Source organism: Hyla sarda, chromosome 8 (genome assembly GCF_029499605.1).
Source record: "Hyla sarda isolate aHylSar1 chromosome 8, aHylSar1.hap1, whole genome shotgun sequence".
Lineage (NCBI taxonomy): Eukaryota > Metazoa > Chordata > Amphibia > Anura > Hylidae > Hyla > Hyla sarda.
Window position 1 is genome coordinate 101553718 of NC_079196.1, and position 24643 is coordinate 101578360.

At 44.3% G+C, this 24643-nt stretch overlaps 1 protein-coding gene across 3 annotated transcripts in view; it reads left to right on the top strand.

The window, feature by feature from the left end:
• Positions 1-24643, top strand: part of NBEAL1 (neurobeachin like 1) — a 273447-nt gene that overhangs the window by 168812 nt on the left and 79992 nt on the right. For all 3 annotated transcript variants that reach the window (XM_056534118.1, XM_056534117.1, XM_056534119.1), the window contains 7 exons: positions 583-671; positions 7898-8479; positions 10073-10248; positions 10606-10756; positions 12377-12505; positions 12782-13087; positions 13579-13728. In XM_056534118.1, the coding sequence (XP_056390093.1) occupies positions 583-671; positions 7898-8479; positions 10073-10248; positions 10606-10756; positions 12377-12505; positions 12782-13087; positions 13579-13728 (1583 nt within the window). The remainder of the gene's footprint in view (positions 1-582; positions 672-7897; positions 8480-10072; positions 10249-10605; positions 10757-12376; positions 12506-12781; positions 13088-13578; positions 13729-24643) is intronic.

Below are 24643 nucleotides of genomic sequence, written 5' to 3' on the forward strand. Positions count from 1 at the left end.
TTCAATATCTTTCTTATGATTGAAGCTTAAATTCGCTTATGGTTAATTGGTAATTACATACAGTTGACATGTCTTTTATGTACCCAATGTACAATGATAAAGTAATGACAACCCCACACACCCTTTCTGTTATCTTTTTTTTTTTTATACAAGATCATAACACAGTTTGCTACAGCTTCAGGTTACAAGATTTTCACCATACAGTATTCTTTCCTGGACCATTGTAACTAAAAACCATACTCAGTACTACAGACAGTCTAGATTTGTGATCTGGGCCAGGATGAGCTTGAACACCAGGTGTAGGCAGCTCCAGTTTTTTTTTTTTTTTGTACACTTTGTATTTTGAATAGGACCTTGAAGAAGCATCCACCCTCTATGTATGAAAACATGTAACTCCTAGCACCTATTTCTGCCGTGTATAATTTTTTAAAATTATTTTGAGGTTCCACTTTGCCAACATTTACTAGTTCTCCATAGAGCTTTGGTTTTAATACATACAGTAATGGTTCTGGAACTGATTAATATTGTAACCTGAGGAGCCACTTTAATAAAGTGATCATGCACTTTTGTCTTACAACACAGATTCGGTTATAAACTACAGAGACCTGCTAGCAGTGGTACACATGTGTTACAAGTCATATCTCACGGTACGAGTTGCCATCTGCAGGAAGGTGAGTGTAAACATTTGCATTTTCCTAGGTTTTCCTATTTTTTTAAATTAAATAATATTTAATTGGTGTATAAATAATAAATCCTTATAATTTTTTAGCAAACAATAGGTAGAGCAGCACATCAGAGAAAGATTGTCTTGGTGCATGCAGCTAGTAAGAGGTCAGAGGCCAAATGATTCATCCAAAAGAAAAAAAGGTAGCCGCAGCACTCCAGTAATTGCAAAGAAACAGACAAATTGACAATTAAGATTCGTTTGTGCTTGGGGCTACACACTCGTACTTGTGGTTACAAACATTACATATATATGTACATTACATATATCTGAATGGAAAACCTTAACAAAAGCAGTCAGATTTTTATGCTTTTAGTGGGCATACACTGCAGTGAATGAATGTAATAAAATAAATAAATAGCGAGGGGTCGGAGGGATCCACCAAAACGTGACGTACTCCCTGCCAGTATGTGCACATGGCATTTTATATCCATGCCCAACACTTTTATGCCCCGCCTAGTAGTACAGGGCCAGAAATAGTTCCGCCCCTCGCACTGATAGGCTTAACACTTGTGCTTGGGGCTACACACTTGTGCTCGTGGTTACAAACATTACATACATACCTGATTGCAAAACTGCAAATCCCAGCATGCTGGGAGTTGTAATTGCGATCCCTCCAGCTGTTGCATAACTACATCTCCCAGCATGCCCTTCGGTTATCAGTACATACTGGGAGTTGTAGTTTTGCAACAGCTGGAGGCACACTGGTTGGAAAATATTGAGTTAGACACCAGAACCTAACTGAAGGTTTTCCAACCAGTGTGCCTCCAGCTGTTGCAAAAGTACAACTCCCAGCCTGCATGGTCTGTCAGTACATGCTGGCAGTTGTAGTTTTGAAACAGCTGTAGGTTTGCCCCCCCCCCCATGTGAACGTACAGGGTACATTCACACAGGCAGGCTTACAGTAAGTTTTCTGCTTCAAGTATGAGCTGCGGCAAATTTTTCGCCGCAGCGCAAACTCCTAGCAAGGAACTCACTGTAAACCTCCGCCAGTGTGAATGTACCCTAAAAACACTACACTAACACATAATAAAGGGTAAAACACTACATATACACCCCCTTACACTGTCTCCCCCCCCCCAATAAAAATTTGAAACGTATTGTACAGCAGTGTTTCCAAAACGGAGCCTCCAGCTGTTGCAAAACAACAACTCCCAGCATTTCTGGACAGCCACTGACTGTCCAGGCATGCTGGGAGTTTAACAACAGCTGGAAGCACCCTATTTGGGAATCACTGGCATAGAATACCCCTATTTCCACCCCTATGCAATCCCTAATTTAGTCCTCAAATGCTCATGGTGCTCTCTCACTTCGGAGCCCTGTCGTATTTCAAGGAAAGAGTTTAGGGCCACATATGGGGTATCTCCGTAATCGGGAGAAATTGTACTACAAATTTTGGGGGGCTTTTTCTCCTTATGAAAAGGAAAAGTTGGGGTCTACACCAGCCTGTTAGTGTAAAAAAAATAAAAAATTTTTACACCAACATGCTGGTGTTGCCCTTTACTTTTTATTTTCACAAGAGGTAAAAGGAAAAAAAAGACCCCCAAAATTTGTAACACAATTTCTCTTGAGTACGGAAATACCCCATATGTGGGCGTAAAATGCTCTGTGGATGCACAACGAGGCTCAGGAGTGAGAGCGCACTATGTACTTTTGAAGCCTAAATTGGTGATTTGCACAGGGGTGGCTAATTTTACAGCGGTTCTGACATAAACGCAAAAAAATAAATACCGACATGTGACCCCATTTTGGAAACTACACCCCTCACGGAATGTAACAAGGGGTATAGTGAGCCTTAACACCCCACAGATGTTTGACAAATTTTCATTAAAGTTGGATGGGAAAATGAAAAGAATTATTTTTTTTCACTAAAATGCTGATGTTACCCTAAATTTTTCATTTTCTCAAGGGAAAATAGGAAAAAAGCCCCCCAAAATTTGTAACCCCATTTCTTCTGAGTAAGAAAATACCCCAAATGTGGATGTAAAGTGCTCGGCGGGCGAACTACAATCCTCAGAAGAGAGGGAGCGCCATTGGGATTTTGAAGAGAAAATGTGTCCGGAATTGAAGTGTGTTTACAAAGCCCCCATAGTGCCAGAACAATGGAACCCCCAACAGGTGACCCCATTTTGGAAACTACACCCCTCACGTAATGTAATAAGGTGTACAGTGAGCATTTACACCCCACAGGTGTCTGACAGATTTTTTGAGCAGTGGTCCGTGAAAATGAAAAATTACATTTTTCATTTGCTCAGCCCACTGTTCCAAAGATCTGTCAAATGCCAGTGGGGTGTAAATTCTGTGAGGGGTGTAGTTTTCAAAATGGGGTCACAGGTGGGGGGGCCCACTGTTCTGGCACCACGGGGGGCTTTGTAAACGCACATGGCACCTAACTACCATTCCAAACAAATTCACTCTTCACAAGCTCAATGGCGCTCCTCCTCTTCTGAGCATTGTAGTTCGACTGCAGGGAACTTGACGTCCACACATGGGTATTTCCATACTCAGAAGAAATGGGGTTACAAATTTTGGGGGGTATTTTCTGCTAATAACCCTTGGAAAAATGTGAAATTTGGGGGGGAAACACATTTTTGGGAAAAATATGCAAAAGTCGTGAAACCCCTGTGGGGTATTAAGGCTCACTTTATTCCTTGTTACGTTCCTCAAGGGGTCTAGTTTCCAAAATGGTATGCCATGTGTTTTTTTTTTTTTGTTGCGGTTCTGGCACCATAGGGGCTTCCTAAATGCGACATGCCCCCGACCAAAATTTGCTCTCAAAAAGCCAAATATGATGCCTTCTCTTCTATTTTTTTTTTTTTTTACATATGCAAAAGTCGTGAAACCCCTGTGGGGTATTAAGGCTCACTTAATTCCTTGTTACGTTCCTCAAGGGGGTCTAGTTTCCAAAATAGTATTCCATGTGTTTTTTTTTTGCTGTTCTGGCACCATAGGGGCTTCCTAAATGCAACATGCCCCCCCAAAAACCATTTCAGAAAAACATACTCTCCAAAATCCCCTTGTCGCTCCTTCGCTTCTGAGCCCTCTACTGCGCCCGCCGAACACTTTACATAGACATATGAGGTATGTGCTTACTCGAGAGAAATTGGGCTACAAAAACAAGTATAAATTTTCTCCTTTTACCCCTTGTAAACATTCAAAAATTGGGTCTACAAGAACATGCAAGTGTAAAAAATGAAGATTGTGAATTTTCTCCTTCATTTTGCTGCTATTCCTGTGAAACACCTAAAGGGTTAAAACGCTGACTGAATGTCATTTTGAATACTTTGGGGGGTGCAGTTTTTATAATGGGGTCTTTTATGGGGTATTTCTAATATGAAGACCCTTCAAATCCACTTCAAACCTGAACTGGTCCCTGAAAAATAGTGAGTTTGAAAATTTTGTGAAAAATTTAAAAATTGCTGCTGAACTTTAAAGCCCTCTGGTGTCTTCCAAAAGTAAAAACTTGTCAATTTTATGATGCAAACATAAAGTAGACAAATTGTATATGTGAATAAAAAAATGTATTTGGAATATCCATTTTCCTTCCAAGCAGAGAGCTTCAAAGTTAGAAAAATGCAAAATTTTCAATTTTTTTAATCAAATTATGGAATTTTTCACCAAGAAAGGATGCAAGTTATCACAAAAATTTACCACCATGTTAAAGTAGAATATATCACGAAAAAACAATCTCGGAATCAGAATGAGAACTAAAAGCATTCCAGAGATATTAATGTTTAAAGTGACAGTGGTCAGATGTTCAAAAAACGCTCTGGTCCTAAGGTGTAAAATGGCCCCGTCATTAAGGGGTTAATCTGCAGTTGCAGCCTGAGAATTCTGCTTGTAGGGCTATGCTTTCACTCAACTCTGCCAAAGCTTTTGACAGCGTCGAGTGGAACTTTCTTTGGAGTGTTATGCGACAAATTAGTTTTGGGTTCAACAATTGTATGCTGCTCCCCGTGTTAGGATTCGAGCTAATGGCCTACTTTCACACTCCTTTTCTCTAGGGCGTGGTACACGTCAGGGGTGTCCCTTGTCCCCCTTCCTATTTGCTATTGCAATAGAACCCCTGGCGGTATTAATTAGGACATCTCCAGATATCAAAGGCTTCTGTTATGGGAATTTAGAAGAACTTATTGCCCTTTATGCAGATGACATGCTCCTCTTTTTGGGTTATGCATTGTACTTTCTAACCCCTCTAATAACCCTTATTGAATCTTATGGTAGTTAATCTGGCCTTGATTTACCCCCACCCCACCGATGTCAGTACTTACTAGGGTTGGTCTCCTCATAGTCTCCAGATTTTTCTGTGTGTGTGTGGGTGGGATGGGAGGGGGGGGGGGGGGTGTTTGTATTTGTATGTTTTGTTTTATGCAAAAATGTTTAATAAAAATTTCTGATTTAAAAAAAATGAATATCATGAACAATACCACACCCTAACTACATTGACCATCACAACACCCAAATTCACACCTTAGCTTAAGACAGAATAGAATCTGCCAACTAGTTATCAAAATAGCCGGTACCCAGTACTGAGAATCTATGGCCACTATGCTCATTCTGTAAGAACGAGCGAGCACCGAATCAGGACCAGGCTGGCATACTAGCTAAATATATTCTCCTGTGACATTATGGTAGAGGGAAACCAGTAGATGACTGGCACAAAGCTATCCAAGTCCCTGCCAATAAGGGGCCAAAAACAAACTATTAGCAAAATGACACAAAAGTAACCAAACCACCTGATAGACCTTGACAATGGTCTCCACATCGCCTGTAAACAAAACTAGGCTTGAGTAAGCAACTTACCTGAAGAGTACCCAGACGGTACCGTCAGCCATATTCTGCACTGCCAACCAACTGGTCCCGCAGTGGGTGACCGAACCTTTCATAACCAACTTGCCTGTAGACCTGACAGGCCTTGCATAACCATCGCGCCTGTAGACGATACAGGTATTTGGGCCAACCCTCGTGCTTGTAGACATGACAGGTCTTTGGGTAACCATTGTGCCTGTAGACGTGACAGGTCTTTGCGTACCCACTGTGCCTGCAGACGTGGCAGGTCTTTGCGTAATCATCGAGCCTGCAGATGTGACAGGTCTGTGCGTAACCATCGAGCCTGCAGACGTGGCAGGTCTTTGGGTAACCATCGTGCTTGGAAACGCGGAAGGCATACAACCGCTTATGTGTCCGAATGTTGTTGCTCTGAAAACATGTCAGTCACAACAACTATGCAATGCATCTTCCCTGCAGACGTGGCAGATATGATGGGTATACAACTGCTTATCTGTCGCAATGTTTTTTCTGTGAAAATGTGTCAGTAACAGTAAGTACGCAGATTGCACCCCTGCAGATATGATGGATACGATGTCAACAACACCTACGGTAGTGCATACCCTTGGAAAAGGTTGCAAGGTAGATGATGCGTATAACATGCCTCGCTGATTCAAATAGTAGAAAATACGTAAGACTGACTTAGTGACGTGTGGTACAGATGCTATTATTGCTAAAAGAGGCAGATCGGCTGTAGTAACAACTAGCCGGGACTTCTGCTGAGACTAACGGACCTAGGAAGCCAGTGTAAACATATGTGATTTCAAAATTCCAAAAGGATAGATGCTAAGCAGCTTATTCAAAGTATGACTACTACGAGCCTAACCAGTATAAATGCTATGGGCATATGTGCTGTGTAACTGAGCACAAAATAAATTATATGATTGAATATGCAGTATAAATGATACAAGCAAATATAACCATATAAGCTATGAACATATGTACAAATAATTACTGTAAGTGCATGCACAGTATACACTATAAGCTTAGGCGCCGAACAAATGCTGTGAGCATATGTATAGCACAATGACGATCCTTGTGCACATTAATATTGTGAGCATATGCACAAACACCTCAAGCACACTTGCAGTACAAACACCATGAGCTTCCGAAGCAGAACCAATGCCATGGGCTCATGAACGCAAACACCACGAGCACATGCGCAGCACAAATGCCATGAGTGCCTGGACACAAATGCCATGGGCGTAAATGCTCACTGAATCCCTTATTACATTACGTGGGGGGTGTAGTTTCCAAAATGGTCATATGTGGGGGGTCCATTGTTCTGGCACTATGGGGGCTTTGTAAACACACGTGGCCTTCAATTCCGGACAAATTTTCTCTCCAAAAGCCCAATGGTGCTCCTTCTCTTCTGAGCATTGTAGTTCGCTTGCAGAGCAGTTTACATCCACATATGGGGTATGTTCTTACTCTGAAGAAATGGTGTTACAAATTTTGGGGGGCCCTTTTTTCCTATTTTCCCTTGAGAAAATGAAAAATGTAGGGTAACCCCAGCATTTTAGTTCAAACTTTTTATTTTTTTTTCATTTTCCCATCCAAGTTTAACGAAAATTTGTCAAACACCTGTTGGGTGTTATGGCTCACTATACCCTTTGTTACGTTCCGTGAGGGGTGTAGTTTCCAAAATGGGGTATTCATTTTTTTTGCGTTTAAGTCAGAACCACTGTAAAATCAGCCACCCCTGTTCAAATTCACCAATTTAGGCCTCAAAATGTACATAATGCGCTCTCACTCCTGAGCCTTGTTGTGCGTCCGCACAGCATTTTACGCACACGTAGGCTGTATTTTTGTTCTCAAGAGAAATTGCGTTACAAATTTTGGGGGTATTTTTTTTTTCCTTTTACTTCTTGTGAAAATATAAAGTATGGGGCAATACCAGCATGTTAGTGTAATATTCTTTATTTTTTAATGCTAACAGGCTGGTGTAGACCCCAACTTTTTCTTTTCATAAGGGGTGAAAGGAGAAAAAGCCCCCCCCAAAATTTGTAAGGCAATTTGCACTGTGGCGGAACATTTGTCGCAGCTCAAAATTGAAGCAGGAATCTCACTGTAAACCCGCCCGTGTGAATGTACCCTGTACATTCACTTGAGGGGGGGGGGGGGGAGCAAACCAGAACCAGTCACCGCAAGTGACCACAATTTTCATTCCCTGTCCCAGGCATTCATCACCCCTTTGACTTGATTGACAGTGTCTGTTCTGTCTGATGTTACTTTCACTAGGGCTATATGTATGTAGGAATGGAGGTTGTGGGCACTTACACTGATCTTTTTTACATAGTGTTATACAAATAATAATAATAATGTTATTATATTGTTATTGTCCAGGTTCTTCAAATACTTCAATTCCACTCAGACGCAGCTTCACAAATTGCTCAGCAAGTTGGCTGGCAGGATACTTTTGTATGTTTTTTTATGAAGGAAAATTCAGAATTTAAGAATAGTAATAAAGTAAATTGCCAAGACCCTGTTAAAGAAGAGGATAAAAGTGCCAGGAGTGTGGAGTCACTAAGGATTCATTTAGGGAAAGCAGCTTTGGAAAAATCAGATATTCCAAATAATGTTACATTCAGCAGCTGGTGTTCTGAAGAGACCAGGTGCCTGAATTCCAGCATCCAGTCTACAAGTACACTCCTGGATGAAGATGATCCATCTTTTAGTGAAGCTCAGCTTCAAGTGGAGGACCCAGAAGTATGGTCCAGTGACCACAGACTTCTAACATTAGAACTGGCCAATTTTGAATTAGGAGATGGTGAAAATCAAACTCCAGGAAGCTTAACCAGTACACCTTCACCTGTAGAATCTTCCAAGTCTTTTAACGTTGATCGCCTTGAGAAAGAGTCTGTCTATTCAAATAATATGCTATTTAGGGATGATCTTTCCCTCAGTGTGAATTTAGAAAGCAAAGAGGTAAGTGCCATTCTGTACTTTCTGACATTATAGCTTGTGTGACTAACTTAATTTTCGTTCATTAAAGAGAACCTGTCAAGAAGTTACTTGGTCCCCACAAACTGCCTCAGTACCTGACAGATTAAGTGAACAGCTCTTTGATGCTGAGTCACTATGCATCATGCAATGTTACACTTTCTTTAAAAAATAATTTTAAACATCACTCATGCCGTTTGCTAACTGGCCACATCTACTTCTCCCTAACTAGTAGAAATTAACATGTAGCATGGGTGACATTTAAAGTAGTTTTTTCAGCAAGGGCAGCATTGCATGGAGCACACTGACACATTGTCAAAACACTATTCACTACACCTGTCAGGTACTAGGGGCATTTGGTAAAGTACTAGGGACCTAACAGGTTCTCTGTAATCTATGGTACTCTGGTGTTCAAAAGGAATCAATTAGTGCCATATGTCAAGTAAATCCAGGTTCTTGGTATAACAAGATTAAAGGGGTACTCTTGCGCGAAGACATCTTATCCCTTATCCAAAGGATAGGGGATAAGATGCCTGATTGCAGGGGTCCCGCCCTGGGGACCCCCGTGATATTACCCGCAGCACCTCGTTAGAATCAGTCCCCGGAGCACGTTCGCTCCGGGTCTCATTACTGGCGATCACGGGGGCCGGAGCATTGTGACGTCACTGCCCCTTCCCCATGTGACGACACGCTCCACCCCCTCAATTCAAGCCTATGTGAGAGGCCATGTCTTAGCGCCAGAGTACCACTTTAAAGGTGCCCTTATAACTTCAGTAATGTGTGTACAGCTGACATTTATTACCCATTACACATGGATACTTGTCTTGGCCAGAATGCACATGTTTTTTATTGAGCAGAGTAAAGTTGTGACAACTATGGCGATGGCTTACTGTATGTCCAGGGAGAACATTAGGATGGAATTCAACTTGCCTGATCCCTCTTTCCCTCTACATGATCTGTCAAGGAAAATCGGGAAGCCCCCATGCACAATGCTGCAGTCAGTAGGTTTGGCTGATTTTTCTGTAATGTGTATGGGGGCCTTTAAAATTCACCTGTAATTTTAAATGTTCAACCAGCAGTAAGTAAACTGGGCACAATAGGTTGTGTAGACATACTCCATAATGGATTTCACATCAAATTTTCATATGTTACATGTGAATTTTGAAACCATTTTTATTATATGAATTGCAAAGGGTAACATCCGTGGTAAAAATCTACAACAGAATTGATATGCTGCAGACTAGAAAATCCACAGCATGCCCTCAATTCTGTGTAGGTTTTTTTCTACTAGATGAGAATGAGGGTTTATCAAAATATTCACTAAAACTTACAGCAATTTCACTGTGTGTGAATTTACCCTAAGGTTTGGCTATACAATATGTCTAACTGACAAGGTCTGTAAAACATCTGGCCTATCCACATGCTTATGACAGATCTTTCTGCAGAACTGCAACAGAATATCTAAATTTTAAGCAAATCGCCTGCAATAAAGACATTTCTGATGCACCAGGGTTAGACATATGCCTATGGTGTTCCAAAGTGTGCTGAATAATGTCTAATATAAAGTACATTCTTCAGGATTGTGAAGAGGAGCTTGTGCAGCTGCTTACAGACATTCTTCTTTGCCTAATGTGGAAAGGCCTGGACAAGTCTGATAATGCTACATGGATTGAAAGAGGACAAGTATTCTCCGCACTAACCAGCCTTGAGATGTCAAATGAATTACTGCGACCAGCAGATGTAATCAAACTGAAGTATGTCATTTGTTTTTCAATTCAAAGCTTTATTGAAGTTTTTACATTAAAACAGGAATATCGAAAAATATACATTATTAAACACATAGCTGGGAATTTACCGATGCTTACTCCATAAAACTGGTGTAAAAAGTTGCTTATTTTTTCAGAATGCTCTAACTTTTTTCACAAAACAAGAAAAGTTGCAATTTTTCTTTAACAAAATAAGGTGTAAAAATTTGTCTTTATGCCAGAGAACTGGCATGCAAGCCCATAAGCTTTTTAACATCACCCAATCCCTTATATGTTAACATTTTCTTTATATATTCCTATTATTGCCTTTCATGACTTTTGACCCATACAATTTACTGTACACAGCTTGCTGGAGAAAATGCCAGAATGGGCTGTGACTGAAAACAGAGATCCCAAGACGCAGATCAATGCTGAAAATGCAAACACATTATTGCACATTGTACAAGATTTTCTACAAGCTGAAGGCCGGGTCAATTCTGCTTTGTGGACAGAAAAGGTTAGGTATTATCTAACAATATTTTTAATCTACCACCCTCTACTTGATGTCAGTTTTTCACATCTGTATTACACAAATTTAGTACAGTCATGACCGTAAATGTTGGCACCCCTGACATTTTTCAAGAAAATGAAGTGCTCACAGAAAAGGACTGTAACACATGTTTTGCTATACATGTTTATTCCCTTTGTGTGTATTGGAACTAAACCAAAAAAGGGAGGGAAAAAAGCTAATTGGATATATCACACCAAACTCCAAAAATGGGCTGGGCAAAATTATTGGCACCCTTTGGAAAAAATAACTGAAATCAGTCCCTTCCTATAACCATCAATAAGCTTCTTACACCCCTCAGCCGGAATGTTGGACCACTCTTCCTTTGCAAACTGCTCCAGGTCTCTCTTATTGGAAGGGCCCCTTTTCCCAACAGTAATTTTAAGATCTCTCCACAGGTGTTCAATGGGATTTAGATCTGGCCAATTTAGAACTCTCCATTTTTATGTGCTTTTGACATTTGTTTGGGGCCATTGTCCTGCTGGAAGACCCAAGATCTCGGACACAAACCCAGCTTTCTGACACTGGGCTGTACAGTGCAACCAAAAATCTGTTGGTAATACTCAGATTTCATGATGCCTTGCAAATATTCAAGGCACCCAGTGCCAGAGGGAGCAAAACAACCCCAAAACATAATTGAACCTCCACCATATTTCACTGTAGGTACTGTGTTATTTTCTTTGTAGGCCTCGTTCCTTTTTCGGTAAACAGTAGAATGATCTTAGTCTTATCTCTCCACAAGACGTTTTCCCAGAAGGATTTTGGCTTACTCAAGTTCATTTTGGCACATGTAGTCTTGCTTTTTTATGTCTCTGTCAGCAGTGGGGTCCTCCTGTGTCTCCTGCCATAGCATTTCATTTAAATGATGACGGATAGTTTGCGCTGACACTGATGCTCCCTGAGCCCGCAGGACAGCTTTAATATCTTTGGAACTAGTTTGGGGCTGCTTATAACACCATCCGGACTATCCTGCGTTGACACCTTTCATCAATTTTTCTCTACCGTCCACGCCCAGGGAGATTAGCTACAGTGCCATGGGTTGCAAACTTCTTCATAATGTTGCGCACTGTGGACAAAGGCAAATCTTTTTCCACAATTTTGGTTCTCAAGTCCTCAGACAGTTCTCTTCTCCTCTTTCCGTTGTCCATTCCCCCCCCCCCCCCCCCCGCTACGGCACTAGCTCGTTCCCTCCCCCCCCCCCCCCCTCCACAGCATTAGCCCGTTGACCTTAAATCCTTTACTTGACTGAAAGAAAAAACATAATCTTAAACATATTTAAAACTTAGTTGATTTCTCAGAATCTGTTCTGCTTTCATCCAACTTGGTTTGGGCTGAATATGATGAATACTATACTCAGTGGGTGCCCATTCAGCTGTACACAGTGATGATATTACTATGTTTACCAGGTTGATTGGGACAGATGACATGCAGTAGGTAGTTCTTCAGTCAATCCTAAAGGGATTTCCTATACCCCCCCCCCCCCCCTATTTTCTTAGAATCTAGATCCCATACAGTACACATACCCATATAATGATATTATAGATTGTAACAAATCTGTTTATTCTACAGCTATTGGAGGAGATAGTCACTCTCATGGACAGCCTGTCAGTGTGGTACCCAGCTGGCCTTGAATCTGAGACCCTTTCTCAAGTAGAGTTCCGACTTCTTCTTGGGTTTATTGGTCAGGACAATCTACAGGTTTGTTGCTTGTTTCATTAGATAGAGACTTATAGAGCACAAAGGCCTCCAAGCCTGGCATGGATGTTTGCATTTTTGCCCATTTTCAAGTCATAGTGTTATATGTTGCCTGTCAGAGATGAATGTTTTGCTATGCTAGTCTTTTTATAAACATTAAAGCCAATTTAATTTCAGAAAGTTTTAAATTATGCCAAACATAGATTTTTCTGTTTTGAGAAAAGGTTAAGTCCTTTTAATAGTCATTTTTATTTTTGAGAACTATCCATTCTTCTATAGGTATGTGCCATGGCTACTGCAAAACTGAATACATTGTTGCAAACAAAAGTGATTGAAAAGCAAGAGGAGGCTTGTTTTCTGCTTGGGAAACTGGAAGGGATCCTCAGCAAATCTGTCCAGGAGAAATCAGAAACCTACTCTTTCCTTGTTCCCATTGTGAGGACTCTGGTTTCTAAAATATATGAATTGCTCTTCATGAATCTCCATTTACCTTCTCTTCCAATTACAAATGGGAGCCCTTCCTTGTTTGAAGACTTCCAAGAATATTGCAAATCTGAGGAATGGAGGATCTTTATAGACAAATTTGTAAGTGTTTGTTTCTGTTTTTGTTATTTTTCGGATACAACAAAAGAGAATCAGTCTGAGGTACAAGAATCAGTCATCGTACATTTTTAGTCAGGAGATTTAAAATTTATGCTCAGATGTGTTATTTGTAGACCGCTTCATAGGTCCAGATTCACTATAACCTATGTCCAAATTAGATTTATGGTTGTTCAAATGCTATACAGTGGCTTCTGTCACCCATAGGGTCTGCTCTTTAAAAGAATTTGTGTGTGTGTGTATGTGTGTGTATATATATATATATATATATATATATATATTTATTTTTTAGCTTAGGGTAGCTTCTTATGAGCCTGGCTACAGTGTAGACATTTTACAGTCAGAATCTGCATATAACCCACAGACAGATACACCTAGTAATAAAACAGGACTAAAGAGTCTAAGTAGGAAAAATAGATATGTTACAAATATGATGGCTAAAGTAGTATGCTAATGTATTTCTCTACTGTTAACAGATTATACCTTATATGAAGCAATATGAAGCTGACACATTTAGCAAAAGTCATGAACGGATGGCTTTGTATTGGAAGGACTGCCATGAGGCACACATGGTGAATAGGCACAAGCGCGAGCGTGAGCGGGGTGAAAGCAAGCTAAAATTTCAGGTATATGTTGTAGAAATATCATGATGTGTTTTAAGTTATAGTGCTTACAAAAGCTTTTTTGTTCCTTAACCCCTCAACATTTGACATGTAAAAGAAGTATGAAGTGCAGCTGAGCCTGCTTCATACAAAGCTGTGCTGGCTGTGTAGTACAGCTGATTCTTGCTGACCACATTCAAGCTAGAATTGCTATTTTTTGGGTTTAATGCAAGAGAGACCAGTATTTTAATACACAAAGCCATTTCCTTTAAAGAACTTTTCTCGGTCTCCTTATTGGGGGACACAGAGACCATGGGTATTATGCTGCTGCCCACTAGGAGGCTGACACTAGGCAAAAAAAAGTCTGCTCCTCCCAGCAGGATATACGCGCCCACAGGCACTAAGCTAATCAGTTTTAGCTTAGTGTTAGCAGGAGGCAGACACAAGTCTGGAGCTCTCCAGACCTGGTCTTATTTCTTTTGTTTTTTTCTAGTTTCAGTCTAAAGTTTAGTTTTTCTTTCCTTCGTTGTTTTCTCTAGCATGGGGCTACTGGAGCATGGTGCTGCCTGATCCCCCACCTGCGAGCTAGGGGCACTGTTCATTGCTGGATGGGCGGTTAACCCCTTCTCGGCAACGACCAGTGCCTGGCGGTGTACCCTGGGGCAGACTTCCCTTTCCCTGGGTGGGGGGGCCTAGTTCTTTGGGGAAAGGCACAGACGGGCCCTTTTCTACCTGGCTCATTAGGGGTTAATGGGTCTCTGACTCACCTATCCTCTGCGCTGCGTGACAGTATTCCTCACGTGAGTGATGAAGGTGCGCTGCCCGTCGCGGCTTCTCCAGCAGCGCTTCTGTTCCTGCGCTGTGCAGCCCCCGTTTCCTTGCGCTGACAGGGGCCGTTTTTTTCAGCCCGTGCCTCTCTGCGAACTCCTTGTGCGTGGTCGTGGTCCTGGTCCCTTCCAACGCCCATGGATGACGCGCTGTCTGCCGCACAGGGGTGATTCTTCAATGACCCTTCTACACCATCTGTCAGGCCCAAGGCCTTATTATTAAGATCCTATATGTGTATTATAATTATAACTGTGTGATGTATTATCCAAGCCATGGGTGAGAGGTCATTCAGACTGTGGGCTTGTGTATTGCATTTTATTGGGGGGTCTGGCTGTTTGTTTACATCTCCTTTGAAGTCAAAGGCTTTTTTGAAGTCATGCACTCTGGTCCCATCATATAATCAAACAGATAAGGGGCCAGGAAGAGAGAAGACCCCCTGGTAGGATCAGAGGGGAGGGGGGAATGGAGTCTCCCTTCCAAAAAGGCAGATATATAATATTTAACAATGCTAGACTCAGACTGTTGAAGGCTGTTCAACAAGCTGACAAGACCATCGTAAGAACAGCTGGAACTCACTGAAGGACTGCTATATCATAATGCTGTAAGAACTTCATCTTTTGTTTTCTGAACTTGTCTTGCAAAACTCTTTTATATATTTTTGTAACTGTTTGTCATTTGTTTCTGTATTTTTATATAGTCAGCACTGTGATACCTTTTATCAGATTAAATGTTTAATTAATCAGCTCTGGTCTTTGATCTCTAAATATATGAGCTCACCTTTCTGAAAGAGGCTCTGGTAAAACACGTTTATCGAAGAGTTAATTTGGTGACTTGCTGGGACTAGTAGTGTATACCCAGAGGTCTGGTGGCCTTAACCCTTGCACCATCACACTCTCTCTAATGTCTTGGCTGGACCGATAGGGTGTGATCGTGACAACTGGTGGCAACGTCGGGATATATTTAGAGATTTTTAGTGCTTACTGGATTTTACCTGCAAGGAAATCTTAGCACTAAAAAGAAATTACATATATATTCTTGTGTGTAAATTCCAAAGACAGAGCTCAGTGCTGGTTAAAAGACATACAAAAAGAGTGCAAGACAGTTCTGTCCTCCCCATCTCCTATTTTACCTCCTCTGTCTCATCTCGGAAATATGGAGGCATATCGCAAGGAGTCCAAGCCTGCACTGGAGCTAATGTGCCAAGAAAAGGACATCCCTACTGCAAGAAAGAACAAGGAACAACTTATTGCTGATCTTGTGGAGTATGATGCCCGTGCAGAAGAGCTGAGTGACATGAGACAAAGTCCTACAGCTGGAACTGCCATCCAAGGACTGATATCTCCTGGAGAATACAACATTACTCCCCATCAGGACAGTACTCCACATGAGGCCTTGGACTCTTATATGCGGACTACCTTACAGCACCTTGGGAATGTGGATGCTAATGTGAAACTCCAACTGCTTCTCCAGTACCAAACTGCAGATAGAGGCACAGGCACGGGCTGCAGAGAGAGAGGCCCAGATACGAGCTGCAGAGAGAGAGGCACAGCGAAGGCATGAACTGGAGGTTCTGAGGCTGAGAGGGGATGCTTCATCCGCACGCAGTGATGTGCATGATCAAGGAGACCACAAACCTCGCTTGTAACATTTCCCCATGTTGGAGAAAGATGGTGATCTGGATGTGTTCCTGAGGGGATTTGAAAAGGTTTGCCGGCAGTTCCATCTACCTTAGGAAAAGTGGGGACGATATCTAACCCCACGGCTGCGAGGAAAAGCTCTGGATGTGTTTGCTTCGCTTCCCTCTGAAAGTGACCAGGCCTATGAGGCAATAAAGTCTGCCCTGCTAAAAAGTTTTAATCTGACTCCAGAGGCTTATCGGAAAAGATTTAGGACTTTGCAACAAAGCGCCACAGAAAGCTGCACTGAACATGCAGGTCAGCTAAGGACTGCATTCAGGCAATGGACTGGGGGCCTACAAGTCACTACCTATGAGGCCCTGGAGGACTTGATGGTCCTGGATCAGTTTCTCCAAACACGGAGCTTTGAAGCCAGAAAGTGGATTTTGGACCGCAAGCCCAAGACAGCAACGGAAGCAGCAGAACTTGGAGACGACTTTGCCAACAACCGGGCACCAACAGCAAAGCGTGGTCTGCACAAGCTGGAGCAAGTACCTGGAGGGGAGCCACACACCCACAGAGCACCACCAGCAGCACCAAGCCAGCCGAAAACTTCTTGCCATTAGCACCAAAAGCAACAGGAGCCACATTGGGTCAGGGGGACACCCGCCGATGTTACACATGCAACAATATTGGGCACCTGAGTGCCACTTGCCCCAACAAAAATAATTCTCCACCAGTAGCTGGAGGACACACAGCCGTTCTTCTGGTGTCCGGAGCGGTGGAGAAAAGAGTGGATAACCTGCAGAGTGTAACTGTGGGTGACCGGGTGACAGTGGGTTTGCGAGATTCGGGAGCCTCTTTTACCTTGGTGCGGCCTGAAGTGGTGGATACAGAAGACATCATCCCTGGAAGAACCATGGCTTTAAAAGGAATTGGATGTGTGCGGCCTGCTGTGCCCATGGCCCGTGTGTACCTGGATTGGGGTACAGGCAAAGATTTGCGGGAGGTGGGGGTCTCTGAGGACATCCCTGTTTATGTTCTGCTGGGGAATGATTTGAGTCTGATGCTCTGTCATTATGCTCCAGAGGACACTACCTGCACACCGGATGGGCTAGGAGAGAGCCCTGTTCATTCTGAGGTACTATGCAAGACTTTGGGAGACACTGCGAGATGTGGAAACTGGGAGGGAGTGCAGGGAATTGATATTTGTTAACCTGTGACTGAACCAGTAATGTTTTCCAAAAGTGGAATGGGGTGTATTGTAAAATGTGGTGACAATGCATTGCCAATGCCAAAACCTAGTGGAGATGGGCTAGGGGGAGGGGTTGGTGTGCCCCTGGTGACATGTAAGGATGAGGGACCAGCAGTGAGTGATATGTCCCAATCCTGTGAGCCTAAGGAGGAGGAGAAGGGAAGGAATGATAGCCCTGTGTATGATGCCTGTATTGTTATGTCTGGAACTGAGGGGGTGGAAGGTAAACCCCAGGGAGGCATACCAATGGTGGCAGTGGTAACGCGTCAGCAGCACGCCAGGGCTGCAGCTTTAAAATGAAGGGAGGATGGTGATGCAAGGGGCAAGCTGTGTGACTTGCAAGCCCCAGCAGAGGAAGGTGGAGATGCTAGTTCACCTGGGGGACATGTGCTCCCTGATACCACGAGATGGGGGGAGGGAAATGAGCATTTCCGGGAACCTCTGCGCAGTGACCCTTCCCTTAAAGGTCTGAGACAATGTGCTGAACATACAGGTGTTGACACAGATGGGCATCGGGTATATTGGGAAAAGGATATCTTATACTGGGAGTCCCTTTCCAAAGGCATGCTAGGGGCCCAGGAGAGAGAAAGGCAGTTAGTGGTTCCTAGGCAGTACAGGAAAGAGCTGCTGAGGTTGGCCCATGAGACCCCCCTGGCAGGACATTTTGGAGTAGCCTATGCGGTCATAGAGAAGGAATGTCTAGCTGTGGTCTGGGCTTTGCAAAAATTACAGCCATACATGTATGGCAGGGATTTTACTGTCATAACTGATCACAACCTTCTACATTGGTTGGACAGAGTGTCCGGTAACAATGGCACCTTGAAACAAATGCTAAAAACATTTGTAGAATCGGAGGGCAGAGACTGGGAAAAGTATTTACCCCATCTGTTATTTGCTTACAGGGAGGTACCCCAAGAGCCTACAGGTTTCTCGCCCTTTGAGTTATTATATGGTCACTAAGTGCGGGGACCCCGAGATTTAGTTAGGGAAGAATGGGAAGGGGGGCTACATGCCCCTGAGACTTCTGTGGGGGAGTATGTTCTGAGATTCAGGGACAGGATGCAGACATTGACTGGGCTGGCACATGACGACCTCATAGCAGCACAGTCCAGGCAGAAGTACTGGTATGATCACAATGCAAGGGACCGGGTCTATGAAGTGGGACAGAAGGTAATATTTCTGAACCCCATCAGGCAGAATAAGTTGCAGGCGGCCTGGGAGGGTCCCTTCCCCATTCTGCAGCGCCTAGAACCCACCACATATGTAGTTGCCCTTGATGAGAAAGGTCAGAGGCAGAGACAGTACCACATTAATATGGCATACTATGACCCTGAGAAGGTGGTACTCGGTGTATGTAGTGCACCAGAGGAAGGGCTGGGTAGTGATCCCCTAGTAGACCTAGTGGAGTAAGCTAAGAGCCAGGGATCCCTTCAGGATGTAGAGCTCAATCCACAGCTCTTAGCTGCAAAGAAAAGGCAGCTAAATTAGGAAATAGGCCCCTTCAGTGCCATCTTTGCCTGGGAATGCAGGGCCTGTGGTGTCAAGAAAAGAAATAAATGGTTAATGAAGACAGATCTATCAGCCTGGACAGGCAAGATCTCTATGTCCCCATCTTAAGGGGGAGGTGTCAGGCCCAAGGCCTGATTATTAAAATCCTATATGTGTATTATAATTATAACTGTGTGATGTATTATCCAAGCCATGGGTGAGAGGTCATTCAGACTGTGGGCTTGTGTATTGCATTTTATTGGGGGGTCTGGCTGTTTGTTTACATCTCCTTTGAAGTCAAAGGCTTTTTTGAAGTCATGCACTCTGGTCCCATTATATAACCAAACAGATAAGGGGCCAGGAAGAGAGAAGACCCCCTGGTGGGATCAGAGGGGAGGGGGGAATGGAGTCTCCCTTCCAAAAAGGCAGATATATAATATTTAACAATGCTAGACTCAGGTTGTTGAAGGCTGTGCAACAAGCTGACAAGACCATCCTAAGAACAGCTGGAACTCACTGAAGGACTGCTATATCATAATGCTGTAAGAACTTCATCTTTTGTTTTCTGAACTCGTCTTGCAAAACTCTTTTATATATTTTTGTAACTGTATGTCATTTGTTTCTTTATTTTTATATAGTCAGCACTGTGATACCTTTTATCAGATTAAATGTTTAATTAATCAGCTCTGGTCTTTGATCTCTAAATATATGAGCTCACCTTTCTGAAGGAGGCTCTGGTAAAACACGTTTATCGAAGAGTTAATTTGGTGACTTGCTGGGACTAGTAGTGTATATCCAGAGGTCTGGTGGCCTTAACCCTTGCACCATCACACTCTCTCTAATGTCTTGGCTGGACCGATAGGGTGTGATTGTGACACCATCCATGGAGGTTGGTTCGTCTGCTGCAGCTGCTGTTCCGGTACTCCCACTGTGAGGGTGAGTTGACCGTTGCACCATGGATCCTCTACACCATCCATAGAGGTTGGTTAGTCTTCCACAGTTTCTATTCCAGCACTCTACTGTGAGTGGGAGTTGACAGTTGTACCTTGGACCCTCTACACCATCCTTAGCGGTTTCTTCATCTGCCGCATCCGCGAATTCAGCTTCGGTACCCTGCTATATCTCAGAGTAGACGGTTGTTCTCACACCCTCTGCACTGCACATGGAGGATGTGATATCTGTCGCATCCATGGCTGCAGTCCTGGTGCACCATGGCATGCTTGTGTTGTCTGGAGGGTGTCCCTCCATGCTCCCTGGTTTCCACAACGTCCATGGAGCGCGCTTTCCACCATATCTGTGACTGAATTTCGGATCCATTTCCTGGTGGGAGTCAACAAAACTTTGTGTCCCTGCAGGTGCAATGGACATGGGAGACGTCCCATGGTTTGTGGTAGGATCGTCTTCTAGTACAAGGGATCCAGTGGGGGACCTTGCATATTAATAGAGCTCTCTCTGACATGGCATCCTCCCCCCCCCCCCCCATCCAAGGGAGGGGAGTATCATTGGCTTACTATTGCCATTTCAGGGGTGCATTCATGTCACGGTTTAGTTGTTTCAACTCTGGCCCATCCAGAGTTTACATCCCCCGCCCAGGGGTGGCGCTTTGGTAGGCCTTCCGGTCTGGCCACTTTCTCAGTCTCCTTTTTCCTTCTATGGACAGGTGGTATTAGTGGTCTGGCTACGCACTACTATTGCCTACTATGGGATGTCTTTCGTTGCTTATACCGTCTTATTTCATGGGCGGTCCTGCATTTCTCCTCCCCTTCTAAGTGGAGTGCTGTCAATCTTCTGTACTCCTCCTGTGACTGGCTCAGCCATCTCATTGAACCCTTCCGCTACCGCCTTGAATGTAGCTTAGTGGGTGTCTACTACCAGGATTCAGCCTTCGTGCCTCTCCTTCTTTTAAGGGGTTGTATGGCCCTTGTACGGTTACTGCTATGGCTCTTGCGCCCGTTGTCCTTCGACCTCCTAGTTTCAGAGGGTTTCTTTCGCTCCTGCCTTTGTCCTCCATTTTTGGCGGAGTCCTGCTGCATATTAGGTAGTTGCAGCTGTTGCCGTCCTAGCTTTCGCATTGACCCTCTTTGAGGCACTTGAAAACAGTTCCTCTTTTCTCCCCTCTTCCTCTGGGTGGGGTTCTGTTGGTCCTTGACAGGTCTTTACCCTGGCTTCTCCAGCCCTTCGCACTGTCCTCTCTCCTTGTCTGGGTGCGGCATGCACGGAAGCCATCCTGGTGGCTCTGGTGCTCTCCTCTGGATGTGAGGGCTCTGTAGTTATCTGCTCGTACTCTCCAGCGATCTTTCTGTTTAGAGTGTCTCTAGGTCTTCCTCTTGTGGCCTTTCTGTTCAGGGTGCCTCTTGCTCTGGGGCTCCTCGACAGTCTCGACTGTGGCTAGTCCCTTCTCCTTTTTGGAGTGTGTCGATTGCACTGTGCTAGCTCACCAGTCTGGGTGGGCACCCTTCCGCACCCTGGTCATGTCTTCTTTACCTCACCTTGTTGCTTCGGTTAGGTTGACATCTCCCTGGGTCCCCTCTGTCTTCCTTTCGGTGATTGTCCTTCAAGGATGTTACTCTCTCGGTCATCCAGACCGTCCTGCCATTGGAATCTCCTTCTTGATCGGCTTTGTCTGTATCTTATTCTCTTCCGTCTGCGAGTGCCAGGTGGCATGATGGCCTTAGGGGCTGTGGTGAATTTTTTCTCCTGGCCGCTGTTCTTCCTAGGGTATGTCACTCTTCTCTGGTGGCCCAAGAGTCATTCTGGCCCATCTCCCTTGGTGTTTTGCCCTTTCGGGCTCTCCTTGACTTGGGCTCTCTTCCGAGTGACCTTTCCATGCCTTGCGCCCCGGAGTGGTTGTTCCTGGGGCTTACATATTTCCAGGGGTTCGTCTCTTGACCTGGCAGGGTTCCCGTCCCACTCTTCTCTGCTGGGGCTGTCTTTGTTTGAAGCTCCTTGTCCCGCCCCGGCCTGGGTACTCATCGGCTGGAGTTTTCACTCTGGCTTGAGGTTCTCTGCCTCTCCTGGTTCGGGGCTCCAGAGTCCCTCCATTTCTTCATGGATCTGGTATCCTCTGTTTCTCTGGGCAGCAGCTCCAGTGTTCCAGATGGCTCTGCTCCTTCTCTCCAGTCTGTTTGCATTCCTCCTTCTCCTTCCGGAGTGGGAGGGGCCCGGATAGTAGGCTCTCGGGGTAGGGGCATTCCAGTCGCTCAGGTTGCCCAGTCTGGCAGTTTCATGCGTCTTCAACGGGCGTAGTCTGCCTTGTCGCTTGTTGTTTCCCACTCTCCTAGCTATGCGTCATACTCTTGGGTTATCTTCCGCCCAGTTTTTCGCGGGGCGGCCTTAGGATTGAGGATTTAGGTGTGGACCTCTCGGTTCAGGTGGTCGACGGTGCAGCTTGCCCTGGCCTCCTTCCTGGACGGTTTCGCCATGCGCTCAGGACTGTACGTGTGTTTTGCCTTATTTCTCTCTTCGTCCCATTCTAGCGGCTCTGGTATCTGCCTTCTGAGTCTTTCCTTCTCGCTGAGCATGCTCAGCTGCCTTTCTATTGTCATTCTCTCTCCTTAGCCTCTGTCCTACGGTTGCGGTTGTCCTTCTGTCAGGATTCTCCCTTCATGCCTCCCCGGCACATTTCTCTTCTGGAAGTGGAGTTTTCTTGCCATGATTGCCTTGCTTAGACGAATCTCTGCATTAGGGGTTCTCTAATCTCTCTCTATAGAGTTCCGATTTCCTCAGGGCCTCGACCACTGGACGACCGGCTATGGCTCAGTCTTTAGCCTCACCTTCCCCTCTCTGGCGGTTGGTTTTCCCACCCCAGGGACTGTTTGGGACATCCCATGGTCTCTGTGTCCCCCAATAAGGCGACTGAGAAAAGGAGATTTTTTTGTACTCACCGTAAAATCTCTTTCTTGTAGCCTTCATTGGGGGACACAGCACCCACCCATTTACAGTTACCTGGTCAGGTTGTTTGTTGCCTGTTATTACTTTTTTTTTTTTTACTGACTTTATTACAGTGTATATGCATAAACAAATGTATCACAATATACGGTAGTAGTGAAGGAAATTGTATACTCCTGACTGACACGTCAGGCAGGGCGATCAAGTACAAAAAATGGAGGAAAGCATGTACATGGTAATACTAACATTATGAACCATTGCACATAAATAACCAACCACTAGAAGTGGGAACCCAAACGACAGTACACACAATAGACAAGACAAGTTCAACAACATGCATTCGTCCTTAGGACAGTTGGATAGACGCATGGACAGACATCACTCACTCGGAATACAAAAAAAAAAAAAAAAAAAAAGGGGGGGGGGGTGGAGAGGAATAAAGGAGGTAGGGGGAGGAGAAGAGGAGACAAAGTGCATGAGCGGGTAGAGATCCAAAGTAGACTGTGTGAGAAAAAGTACTCACACAATGAGGGAGACAACAGAGAATGGCATTGCGGCAAAGTCTGTGGGGAGGGGCTAAGCTGGTCTCTCAGGGCCCGAAATCTAGATATTGTGAAGTTTGCCTGCAGAGAAGCACACCATTTTGTGAAATTTGGAAGGGTTCCTACAATACTTATAAACAAGGTATTCATAGTTCACGGTGGTATTGACCAGGACTTTCCAACCAGATAGAGTAGAGGACGTAGGGTCTATCCAGCGTAAGGCTATGGACTTGCCGGCTAAGAACAATACCTCCCTGAGGAGGGGAGGCCACTTTGGCGATCACTGGTCCTCCTCAAAGAGACCCAGTACTCAGGGCCTTTTCTCTGGTAACAAGGGACACTGTAACAAGGTGCCCAGAAATCGCATTATGTCACTCCAGAAAGTATGTATGAGTGGACACAGCCACATCATGTGTATGTAGTCCGCACCACCAACTCCATATCTATGACAATTAGTGTTAGGGCATCTGCCCATTTTGACTAAGTGTGTCGGTGTGAGGTATGACTGGTGAAACATATATAATTGAATGAGTCTATTAATAGCGGGGGAAACCGTTAGGGAAGAAGAGAGAGCAGTACTTAACTCCTCATCAGTTAAGTCTGGTATAAGAGTCTTCCAACATGATTCCACTAGAGGGGGTTCCCTGTCCATTTTGGCATTTAATAGGGTAGTATAAAGTGCAGAGACAAGACCCCGGGACCTTGCGACTTAAAGACACCTATCACGTGAAAACGGGGGAAGGAGGTAGGAAATTGCATTGAGAACGCATGTCTGAGCTAGTGGTATTTATAGATGGACTGTCGAGGGATGTGTCTATTGTCCAGGAAATACTGAAAGTCACTAAAGTTGACACCATCATGGACATCGCCAATAGTGGAGACTCCATGAGATCTCCAAAACTGAGGGTCCAGCACGATAGAAAAATGAGGGAGTAATATCCGTGTATGTAAGAATTTTTTTCAATGTGACCCAAACCTGGGATGCTTGTCTGTGCAAAGGACCACCCGTTCCAGGCCCGCCCTCCAGGACAGGCCATAACTGAGTAAGATGGAGATAATGGGCTAGGTGATGTTCACTGTTAGGGAGGGATGGTGGGGCAACCCAATGTCTAAGGTAACAAAGCTGTCCCACCAAGTAGTGCAAGTGAATGTCAGGGAGTGGCATGCCTCCCTGTCTCTTAGAACGCTGCAGGAGAGACAATTTAAGTTTGGATCTATTACCCCCCCAAAGGACGGGAAAAGGGCATGCAATTGTTTAAAGAACCGGTGCAGAGGCATACTCAAGTACATATAAGCATTTGGGGAGGATTTTTACAAGGCTA